The following is a 12854-nucleotide window of genomic DNA, read 5'->3' on the forward strand; positions in this document are numbered from 1 at the left end:
CAAAATTCGCAGCGGGTAGTGTACAGCATTGATTTCTGTGGAACCCAGTAGCTGTCAAAACTTTCACATTTTTACGAATAACTCGGAAATCGTAAATTTTTCAGGTCAAACAGTTGAAACAAACATAAATTAAAATTGAACGGCCAATCTGAAAATAACAAAAAAAGGGGGGGTTTTATTTAAAAAACCAGAGTTGGTAACTACCACATGTTTATGATGCACCCTGTATATTGGAAAGTAATTTTAGAATGTGGACCTTTTAAACGTGAAAAACTTTCGTTGGACGAATTTTCTTGTAAACTTTATATTTACTGAGATATCGCACTTTGACGCACTAATGAGCAACCCTGTATATCGCATAACTGTCGAAGAACGCGTAAAAATTATTAAATATTACTATAAAAATGGTGATTTAGCTGTATCAACGTTTAGGGCTTTACGAGCCGATTACGGTCAACATTATCGACCCACAAAGAGAGGAAAAATTTGCAGATGCTGGATTGGTTTGTGACATTGTAAGGCCTGTGCATCATCGCACCATTCGTTCAGCTGAAAATATCGCTGGTGTTGCTCAAAGTGTGGAAGAAGACCCGAATTCCAACTCCTCAAGTCCAACTAACTCAAGAGCTTAAGCCTCAAGACCATGGGCAAGGCAGAACATACGCAAATTGGGGGATTGAACAAGCCGTTGATGATGATTTTTCGAACCGAATATTCTTAGCGATGAGGCTCATTTTTCGTTCGGTGCTTACGTGAATAAACAGAACAGCCGTATATGGGGCTCTCAAAATCCTCAGGTGATCGCAGAAAGGCCTTTGCAAAAAGTTACCGTATGGTGTGAATTATGGTCCAGCGGTGTTATTGGCTCGTATTTTTCGGAAAACGATCAAGGAAGAGCTACAACAGTTAACTCTGAGCGCTATGGACCCGTGTCAACCAATTAGTTTTGGATGTAAATTCAAGCTTATGATCTAGAAGACATGTGGTTCCGGCGGGATGGAGCAACGAGTCACGCAACACTGGCAGTGAGAGGCCTATTGCAAGAGAAGTTTCCAGGACGCCTAATTTGTGATTGTGATGATATTGTGCCTAATTGTGAAAAAGTCATCTGTTCGACACGATTGGAATGATAGTGTTCTTTTTGTCACAGATTTCACAATTTCGTAAGTCACACTGCTTGACTGAATGGTCTTTGACAGTATTTCACATTGTGCTAGAACCCTCCTGAGTAATAGCAGGTCAAATGCAAAGTTGAACCCCTCCATATTTTTCAACAAAGTCTTGGCTTGTCTATCACAGTCAGGGTCTGCCTCAGAAATGTCTGGTAGAGTCTCAAGAGGGGTATTAAAATGATCGAAAAATAAACTGTTATGTATTTGCTGGTTGCCCTTGAATTTAACTCCCGCACTTGATTCAATCTTTTATTCTCAAATTCTGGTGCAACCTTTAATGATAATACAATGAATTAAATGCTCGATGAGAACGATTGATTGGCTCTGTGTGATGTTGCCGCCTTTATAGTGCGGACACAACACTATCCTTCCTGCGAGATCTAGAGGTTGAGGTGCTGATGAACTTTCCTGTTCCTCCGGGAGCGGCGTGGGTCTGGAACTTCTATCGCAGGGTGGCGTGGCTCTGGAACTTCGGTCGTAGGGTTCTCAGGTGTAAGCTGTTGTGGAATCTCTTAGACATTTTCGACATCTGGAACTGGAACCGCTTCTTCTTGTAAGTCCTTTTCCACATCGGTCGGACGTTGGGTAGTTGGAATTTGCCCAACAAAATGTAAGAGCTGGTCGACATGTCTCCTTTGCATACGTTCCTGAACATCGTAATCTAACCTTCCCACGATCGTGCCAAAATCCCAATTTATAGCTGGATTAGTGTAATTTCAGTTGTTACTTAACTGTTTCCCGCTGATGTCCGAAGTGATGTCACCTCTAACCAAATCGAGCCTCGTTCGAATATTTCTGTTAACCATTAATTCAGAACAGCCCACAGAAGTAGTTGAATGAGATCGTTGTCGAGCTTCATGTGTTGGTATGCGTTGGATATATCCAGAGTACAGAACTAGACGCCGCCATTCATTTTATTGAAAATATCGTCGATTTTTGAAATAGGTTATTAATCATCTTGAATGTATTTGTTAATGGTGATGTTATAAGCGGCACACAATCTGATTCGGATGATCGGAACTACTGGTGTGGCCCATGCCGAATGGACATCTTTTTCTATGACACCCAGGTTTCCCAAATGATCAAGTTGTTGTGCCACTTTATCTAGCAATGTGTAAGGTACTGTCCGTGGTTTGATAAAGATCGGCTGTGTATCCGGTTCTTTTATTTTAAGGGTGCACGTATAATTTGGAATTTCGCCCAGTTTCCGTCATCGTATTCCTGCAGCAATACTTGAGCATACACTGAGTGTAAATACATTTTCTGCACTGGTTTTTTCGTCCGGTTGTAAAACAAACGACAAAACAGAATGCTTTATCGGTTAGGGAGCTGTATTCCAGCCAACAAAACATTTTATACCTTTACTCTGGCCAAAATTCCCTACTCTTCGTTTCAGGAGTTGGTTGACTTGGTTGAAAGGAGCCTTCCCTAGAACACGCCTTAGCCAAACCTGGACCATGAGCAGGATCACGTTTACTAATTAAATAATTTGCCTTGCCTATTACTCAATAGAGCTAGAGGAACAGCTAGGCCTCTTTACTTCCTTTGTGGTTGTGGCTGGCTGAGCGAATGACGAGCCGAACACATCTACTACATTAGGTTCTGGTTTATGCTCCAAAGCAACATCGTCTTTTTGGTTCATTTTCTAACAGTTTCTTTTTGCTTGCGCGGCCTGACGTAAAGTAGGAGAGCAACGAAATTTGCGCTTTTTTTATTTTTAGCCTGAAGAACACAAACAGTAACATACCATTCGATGGGGAATTGAAAGGGCTTAAAGTTAAAGATGAAACTTCGGAAACCAACCAAACGTAATCTATGAAATAACTGAAATGTACTTACCATATGTCAGTATGTAGATATGTACAATATCTGCAATATGTACGTATGGACCTTCACATCACACTACACACTATTGTAATACCTTTGAGGAGCGAGCTACTGAGGAGCGAGGTTTAAGAACACATTTACACAAGTTAAAAACAATTCCAGTTGCGGATTTGTATTTTTTCAGTTATTTTTTTTGGTATTTATTAATTATTGATAATTTTACTTCAAAATTCTGAGGTGGCAGCTGCCACCCCTTGCCACCCCCCGAATTACGCTAAGGACGGGAGGCCTATGTACAGCAGTACATCAGTTGAGGGCTGATCATGACTATTCGATCAAGAGTAAAAGGAATAAAAGATAAAACAGTCGAAAAGTTGCCACATAAATTGCAAAGTATGTGGAAAAATAAGTAAGTACGTCTAAAGTAAGTAAGTATGGTCTTGAGCCGATTAACGAATGTTAACTAGCTGATATAAATGGTACTTACGAAAAGCCACGCTTAGATGTAAGATAGCTGACACGAAGTCTCCGAATCGTAACGTGCCGTCCTTCCTCATGTACCTGAAATAAATAATTTTCAAAAATTTTAACTACTTCAGAAATCTGAGAGTAAAAAAAATATATTTTAAAGTTTCTGCTTAATTTGCTTATAATATGCAAAAACTGGACTTTTATGTGCAACCTTCGCTGAAATGAATGGTGATACTTACTGAAAAAAATCGTAGCAATTTTAATAATAGAATTAAAAACGTGCCGCTATCTTACCTCAAAATCAATGTCGTCAGCACATCACTACTCATTTGGAATCCAACTTCTAAAAGCGCGTCTCGAAATCGTTCGGCTTTCAAAATGCCAGTTTTTTCTTTTGTCTGATTTTTGAAAGCCGTTTGCCAGTTTTTCAAGCTGCACATCAAATCCTTGAAGTCCGAAAATTTTAAACGTCCTGTGCAACCATTTTGCTAAAAATGTTGGTTCAATTAGTTCATTTAGTGTCATTTCGTAAGATACATATTATTGCATATAAAGGGAGTTCGAATAAGAAGGACGGTTTTGAATTGCGCGCCATTTGTAGTGTCATGATTTGACATTAATAAAGGCCGTTTGTTAGTAGACAGCAAGAGGTTAAGTAAAATGGAGCGGTTCAATACACAACAACGAAATCTAATGGTCAAAAATTATTATCAAAGTTGTGGAACTTTTGCAGCCACCGTTCGAGAAATACGTACAATAGGGTGTGTTCACATTTTTTTAAATGTTGATGTATAGAAAGTAGTTATGGCAAACATTACCTGATATCATTATTTTTGCAAGAAAAGCATCCATAATAATTTTAAAGCGAATTTAAATTAAAATCAGATATTTTCCGCCAAAAACGCCGAATCCGTAATCATACACCGAATGATCCTGCCTATCCCGATTGTGACGTAGCAGGTCATATCAACAAAGTGTCTCGTGTTCATCTTGTTGTTTTCGCAGCTTGTTTTCGCAAGCAAAATTAATTCCTGGGTTTCAGTCACTTATTGTCTCTATTTATCAATTAAAATACGTTTCGGTGTATTTTGCCACCATCATCAGTTTTTATGTGTAGCGTTGTTGTTGCTTTAAGCCTTGGCATACATTTTCTTTCAAAAAACAACGCTACACATAAAAACTGATGATGGTGGAAAAATACACCGAAACGTATTTTAATTGATAAATACAGACAATAAATGACTGAAACCCAGGAATTAATTTTGATCGTGATTATCATCATTTTTTTGATTATTATTATTATATTGCATAATGGAACGTCGTGGCATGTATGTATCACAAAATAAGTGGTGTTTTGTGCCAGGATGCAAGAATTACTCAATAAGTGCTCCAAACAAACTATTTCTAACCGTTTCCCATGATTATGCACGTACAGTTTTATGGTTCAAAGCAGCTAGACGTGATGTTCCTAAATCAAAATTAATGTTTTTTGTTTTTGCGAGGATCGTTTTAATGAAAGTACGAACAAAAAGCTAATGGTGAGGCAGAGAGAATATGCCTTCGATCGTACTCTGTGTTCTGGGCAAATGCTACCTTGCACAGTGCACAAAGAACCCTCGCGTTTCAATTCCACATATCCGATATCACCATATTGTTCTCGTTATGTCCAAAACACAAATTTAAGAGTTCATTTTAATTTAAAAGCAGCCATGTGTATAGGTTAGGTTAAGTTGAATAAGTGAAATTCTATATATTATTTACCTAATTTAAACCATTACAGACAGATTAGGATATTAAGGAGAGAGTAACTAAAAATGAATTTACGGATTTTTACTTACGCTGCTGCTATGAGCCTTAAATTCGGCGAAATTAAGGCGTCCGTCGATTTTAAAAAATTCGGTAACCATAAAAATATGTACACATCGTAAATTGTTTGTTGATACTTTAAGGAATCCTTCTGAAGCCATTTTTTAGTTTAGCACAGACTATAAATTATTTAAATCCACAAAATAATTAATGAAACACAACCACACAACTAAACACTATGCACAGAACGTAAAGAATCCGCCATTTATATGACCCGAGACGTCACAACCAATAGGATTGCGTTTTAGAGATTCATGAATAATTTGAATTTTACCTGAATTTGTTTATTAAATATTTAACAAAATGGCAATCGATAGATATCGTCACCATAGATTAATGTGCAGTTTGTAGGAATTTTTGATACAATGAAAACACCCCATTATGGGCGATCGGAATGCTCCAACTGAAGTCATCGTGAGAAAATTAATGAATAAATTTCAGCATACTGGGTCTGTTAATGACCGAAACTGTTTCAGAACTACGTGCAAATGTTGATGATGCCTATCATCGGATCATTTTTCTTTAAAAATGAAGTTTGTCAAGCATTAACCGTGAGTGGTGTTCCTTATGGTGAATTGTTAACTAACTTTTCTGTGCCGAAACTGCAAAATATGGACGTCAACAGCATGTGATTTTAATAGGACGGTGCAACATGCTATACAGCCAGAGAAACTGTTGAACTACTTTCAACTGAGTTAATTCCTGGCCGTGTTAACGCCTTTGGAGTTTTTTCTTTGAGCTCGCAGGGTAGGATACTGTTCAGGCCCTTTGTTTAGTTACCACACCCTTGTTTGTGTCGTTATATAAATATATTGTTCACTTGTTTGTTTGTTCGGAGTGTCTTTGTCTGCCTATTACAGTACTTAAGCTAATTTTGGCTTTTATTTTGAACCGGGTTGTGATGTTAAGACGGCTAGTTTTTTTTGGACACAACAGAAGCCTGAAAAGATGTATTTCAACGATGTATCTCTGAAAAACCGCAAAATGTATGCGCAATACTTCTTGAAAATTTCATGACAAGAACACGTCTGTGCCCGGAACTCCGAGGCGGTCATTTGTCCGATGTCTTATTCCATTCATATCCTCATAATGGGTACTTCATTTCTCAACAAAAATTTCAAACTTATGCCACAAATACATATGTTCCATTCAAAATTTAAATATATCGTTCTTAATGGAACACCCTTTAATAACTAAAATGCTTGCATGTAGAGCATTTTTGTTTGAAGGAAATTAAATCATTTGTGCGCAAGAAATAAATTAAGTACCAAAAACAGGTTTTTCGACCTTTTGACGGTTAGTTTGAGGTTATAGCAAAAATTACGTAGGTCAATATCCGGTTTCGCTAGGAGGTCATGTTTTTTCAAAAATCACAGAAAAACGTATACAACCTCTAAACTGCATCTCCATTCCATCATTTCTAATGTTTTCGTGTTAATATTTTCTTTTTTAAAGTTGGAACGTCAATATTTTCCACCTGCTTCTCTCTCCAAAAAATTATTTGAACTAACCCATTAAGAGAAGGAGATAACGAAAGCGTGTCACAAATGACGAGATGGAACATTTTGGTTTGCGTTTATAAATTATCTGTTTAAATCGTTTGGATTGAGCAAAGTCCAATCAATTCAACAATAAACGACTTGTAAGTTTCCTCTAACTATTCTTATAACAATGCTATTTATTAATAAACATTCATGAATAGTTAAAAAAACTTGAAATTATATTTACGGAAACGATAAAACATTGCAATTGTTTAAGGCAAAGATAATTTTATCATTCCAATAATCTTAGGGGTCTAATAATTTATAAATGGACCTGGAACAGATAAAATGAAACTTAATTTCTTTCTGAATGGAAGATATATATTTTCTTGATCCCCGAAGGAAAGTACGTAGTTTCACCACTGGTTTCGACGGCGATAGAGTCACCCTTATCCATTACGATGACAGGGCAAAGACAATTTACCTTTCCGCCCACTATTCAATTATCTTTCTTGATCCCTTAGTGGAAAGTACATTGTTTCGCCACTATTTTCGATAGCAAAGTAGTAGTAGTAATAGTGACAGTAGTATTGTGGATGGACCCAATGGGTCAGGCGAGTAGGCCTTGAAGCTCATTTTCATCATTCCCCGCCATCCCCACCTTATCAATCCTGACCTTCGCCACCCAAGCGTCTCATCTCTCTGAACAAGGCGAGGATCCGTCTCCACTCCAAGAAAGGCAATTCGATGCTGGAGAGTGTGGATGCCTCAAAAAGCAGCCCCCTAGTAGAGAATTAGCGGTGGCAAATTTCTAATAGGTGGAATGATGTTTCCTCCGCCAATGGATCCTTGTGCTTCTTATCAAGCCTTTAGTTTGTCTACACCTTTCCGCCTTTCTCCACATCTCTGTGGTGCCTCTAAGAGCCCAGTCAGTTAACGCGCTTGCTACCTGTCGGCTGTTTTACCCTATGTGAGGTTCCAAAGTCATTGGGCTCTCAGAAGATCCGAGCCTTGCATCGACCACCTCGTTTCCCGCAAAACCCATGTGCGCCGGAATCCACATCAGGTTTAATTGCTTCTGTTCTCCCATTTTGTTCAGGGCATCCCAGCAATCCTGGATCAATCTTGTGTCCATCTGAACAGTTGAGAGTGCCTTGAGGGCAGCTTGGCGGTCGGAATACATCTCGATTACTCCCTCTAGCCTTTCTGTAACTTTTCCCTATCTGTAAAAACCTCGACGAATGCATATAATTCCGCCTGAACCACTGTCGTCCAGCTTCCTAGCGAAAAGGACGCTCCCTTGTCGGTGTCTTGCCGGTACATGCCTTTCTCCGACCATCCCGTATTGCACGCCCGTGAGTCGTCGGAGTACCAACATTGCACCCCGTGGCGGGCAGCCACTGTCTAACTATTCCAACTTTGTTTTGTTGGGATTTCCACATTAACTTTCCTTTCGAACCTAAACCCGCTGTCAGGTGGGACCACCTTTGCACCTAGGACTGATTGGAAGTAAATATCGTACTGCAGAATCGTAACGCATGTGTTCTCATCCGATTTGCAACCAAATAGGGTTGCAATCACATCTAGCAAAATCGGTCGACGGCGCAGTATCGTGAGTGCCACTAAATTCGAGTGAAGCAAAAAGGGATAGTGTGCAGAATTTAAGTTACGTCTGTTTTTTTAAATCTTGGGAGAAATATGAAATTTGTAATTTGCTGCGATCAGAGATATTTGTGCTTTATATATAATGGTCGATTGAAAATCAGACAGATGAATTCGGAATGTTATGCAATGCTTTGCATCTCAAATATTTTGAAAATACCGGATATAAAGATAATATTCTTACTACCAGTACGAAATAGATAAATTAAATACCTCGAAAGCAAATACGATTTGTCGACAAACTTCTAATGAGGCACAACTTTTGATGTAATCGTTCGGTAAGCAGGCATCTAAAAGCTCTTGTAACTCAAAAGCATTTACTGATCTATGCTCATCCGCTAACTGGAGAAAAACTGCCTCGTATTGGCTGAAACTTTTGCCATCTAAGAGTAGAGGAGCTGTTACTACTGCTGGTTTTACTACAAAAAAACCTATTTTAAACAGCAAGAAATTTTGATCAGTTGCAGCTACTTACGTAACATCGGTACTGAGTCTATCAGTTTCAATTTCAATGGTTTCCTTGAGAACACTCTGAGGGTGAAACCAGATTCCTGCCCTGGCTCGAAAGTGGTGGGGACAATCAAGTACCCACCCTGTTCAAGTTGCGAACTGCAAAGCAATAACAGATATTAAGAACAATCAACGCAACTATAATATTCCTATAAAATTCCACAAACCTATGTAGGTAGGCAACAGTATGTTAAAAAATGCCGGATAAGTAACATAAATACGGTATACTTTAACTAACAAACACAAACGTTTTTATTTTAAGTTTGTTTCTTCCAAGGTGGAATCGGGAATATGTAAGAACTAAGAGGACAGTCGCAAGACGTTTTAAAAAGAAAGCAGCAAATGAATGGAATGAAAATGATGCAAATAAAAACATTTCCGCACAAGCCGAATCCAAAAGGAAAGGAGCAAGAACTGAAGCAACTACAAACTAGTAGTTTTTGTACCACGACACTCAAGAATTCACCACTTGTCCAAAACGGCTGACCTCGATTGTTTCATCAAAATATGAGTCTTCAATAAGAACAAATTCACAGCGAGTTTCATTAAAATACATGGTACCATTCTCCCGATATTTCGAAAAAGATAATTTTTTTGAAGAACTTTGACCATCAATAGCAGAGAAGCCAGATATTTTTTGTTAATAAAAGATAGGTCAGATCGTCTTCTTTTGGTCCAAAGAATATCGCAGTACCCTTTTGATCATTAGCTTACGGGACACCCTGTATACAGGTATTTGGTAAGTAGATGCATTCCTTACAGGGGGTGATAGTGGAAGTAATTTTGGATATTTTTCGTTAATAGACCAGGTTACGAAAACCATTAGTTTCCGATCTACAGGGTGTCAAAATTTTAATAAAAAAATGTTATTTATTAATATTTCGGAAACCGCTTGGAGTATTATAATGAAATTTGACAGGCTTAGATAACTAACAACAGTACACGTTTTGTGATAAAAATAACATACAGGCACGTCTGTAGATAATTTTAAATAATATTGTTCAAGTTGCTGTTCAATTTGGAAGAGAAAAAGTCTCTTGAATTTTTTGTCTGCAACGTCCCGTTTAAATTCTCTCTTCTGCAGCCACACTTGGGGTCCACAGAAACATACATCAACATCAACTACAACTACATGCTGGTCAGCTTCGATGTTGTATCCCTTTTTCCAAAGGTACTCTTGGACGAATCCATAGAATTAGTGGCGGAGTTAATTGAAAAGAGTGTAACAAATATGTTCAGGGCTTATCTTTTAGGCTACTTCCTGTGGAACGGAGATTACTACGAACAAAAGGAAGGAGTAGCCATGGGACGCCCACTCAGCCCAGTGGTGGAGAATCTATTCTAACCGCATTGAGCACCACACCCCTTAATCTAACTATCAAGGTCCTAAATAATAATCTAAATCAAGGATCAGAATTCAAAAATAAAAACTTTTTGTAGATTATACAAAATCGAATTGCACTACGGAACATCAAAAAACAGTAATACTAATTCACCCCTCGAGAGATTTCACTCTACATTGCATATATTATTATACATACATACATACATACATACATATATGATATTACATTATACAAAATAAACAGTACACACCGGAGCAACGGATTAAGCGTGCATTATTAGGATATAATAACTCCATACAAGTGTGACAAAATACACACACCTTTTGAAATCATTAAGGGACACATTAATAACCCAAACAGTAGAATATAAGAGATAATCTGTGACGTCACCTCATGTAAAATCAAAGGCACTTTCGGTAGCTGAAAATAATAGGCGGAGCATAATGTTGATAACTTCGATGGGTGTAATGCGTTCTGATTGGCCGGTGTGTGTTCTGTCTCTTTTGGTGGATATTTGGTCTCTCTCGTCAATTTGAAGGTTATGTTCCATGGCCAGTTTATTGGTTTATGGAACTTTATTAATGATTTATTTATATTTCAAAATTTGAGCTAACAATATTTTTAATTGTTCATATAAAGATAAATTAGGGCATTATATTCCAAATTTATTCAGGTCAAGCTTCTCTGAAGTATATAGGGTGTTAGCAAATTCGTAATATTCAAAATATCGATTATATTGAAAAAAGTATAGCATGCCATTAATGTAGCGAAAAACGCTTTGAAATGAAAACGGAATACCAGAAAAATCTTGAGATGTTTAACCGTAAGTAATAGCAGTAAATGTACGGTCATCAACTAACATGTAGACATTTTAATCGAAAAAATAAAACGTTTTCTCTGTATACGTGTTTACCGCACCAATAATGTGTTTATCTAAATACTGATTAAATATTGAAACACATTAGTTTTATTGATTAATAAAAAGCTATGTTCGTTAATGAAAAATATTTAATCTTCAATTATTATTACTATTTCTCGAGAAGATTTCTGATATATTGCCGTAATTTTATCAAAATTGGAAGAAATTTTAAAACTGAATAAAGTGACATGCCACCAGTTGTAAACTTTTCGTTTCTAGTTCCATTATCCATATTTTATCTTTATGAATAATGTACAAATTTCAATGCATAACAAAAAATAACAGCTCTTTAGTAATTAAAATTTTCGTAATTAAAGGCCGATATACATAAGATATACGAATAGTAGTAGTAGTGATTGGATATGTGGGCTTTGTGGGCATGTTGTTGTGTTTTTTGAAAGAGGTTTAGTAGAAGTAGTCGTAGCAGTAGTCGTAGTAGTAGAACGAGGAGACTTTGATGGTGTATGCTTCGATCCATACAGATATTGTATTGCTACTATATCATCGTTATCTAACGTAGCGTTATCATCATTGTAATATGCAAACATAAGTGCTTTAGATACACTTGAATGGCCTAACCCTAAGGTGTGTCCAATCTCATGACTCAAAGATTTGAATAAATTATATTGTCCTATAGGAGAATGATTATTTAATCCCAGATACAAGGTATCACTTTGGCCTATATGTATCTCTGTACATGAATTATTTTTGTTCGGAAAAAACGCGTGTGCAGGCTCCACTTTACCGTCAAACTCCTCCTTTACCGTCAAAAGAATTTACGCACTTAACTTTTCGACAATTCGCAAAATACGCACTTTCCCGTTTTTGTTTGCATGATTTGTTGGTACAAACCTAATTACAATATCAGGATTTCTAAAATTTCGTACAAATATTAAATCAGCAACGTTTACCCAAATCTAAATGGCAGCTTCGGTTACCGCTAACACATCTTGGGGACGATAAACATTCTTTATTAACGACAACTCGTTAAAGTACCAGTAAATAATTTTATTTTTCCACTTTTCATTACCAACGAAAAATAAGTGACGATTATCTGGAAACTCGCATCTGGGTTTTATAATTAATTGTTTCGTTTCTTCGTTTAGAGTACCGTCTATTGCGTTTAATTGATAAAATTCTTGACATTCGAACACAGCCTCAGATATGTCCACCAAAGATAAATTGCGATGTTATTATTACTTAGATTTGAAGTATTTAAATATCCATATTTTATGAGGAATTCTACATGATTTACCTCTTCTGCTGCTTTTGATAAGAACCTACATCCGCAAAGGAAGCACAGCAGAATTTGTAATGTTGATTGTTTTATTGCCAATGCAACAATAATAATGCGAAATGGTTGGGCTTACCATCTGTTTTATAATGTGTAAATTCAAAGACAAAAAAATAAAGATTTATAAAATTTCTTTATTAATAATTTGTGAATGTCTAGAGGTATTACAATTCATTTTATAGATAAGTTCTATATTGTTGAGGCGGATTCATTTTTACAAACTTCTTTTTGGGTATTTCGCCTCAAAAAATTTTGTCTTTAAAAAAGACAGAATTTCCTCACGTCTTTTATTACAGATTGATAAAT

General features: G+C 36.9%; 1 protein-coding gene across 3 annotated transcripts in view; it reads right to left on the reverse strand.

The window, feature by feature from the left end:
* Positions 1–12854, reverse strand: part of LOC109537686 (calpain-C) — a 101547-nt gene that overhangs the window by 10910 nt on the left and 77783 nt on the right. For all 3 annotated transcript variants that reach the window (XM_019904534.2, XM_048669695.1, XM_019904532.2), the window contains 4 exons: positions 8955–9088; positions 8693–8898; positions 3765–3958; positions 3487–3560 (listed from right to left, as the gene is read on the reverse strand). In XM_019904534.2, the coding sequence (XP_019760093.1) occupies positions 3487–3560; positions 3765–3958; positions 8693–8898; positions 8955–9088 (608 nt within the window). The remainder of the gene's footprint in view (positions 1–3486; positions 3561–3764; positions 3959–8692; positions 8899–8954; positions 9089–12854) is intronic.

The sequence above is a fragment of the Dendroctonus ponderosae genome, unplaced genomic scaffold, assembly GCF_020466585.1.
Source record: "Dendroctonus ponderosae isolate FM_Combo_2020 unplaced genomic scaffold, Dpon_F_20191213v2 Dpon_F_20191213_9, whole genome shotgun sequence".
In the NCBI taxonomy this organism is placed as follows: Eukaryota; Metazoa; Arthropoda; class Insecta; order Coleoptera; family Curculionidae; genus Dendroctonus; species Dendroctonus ponderosae.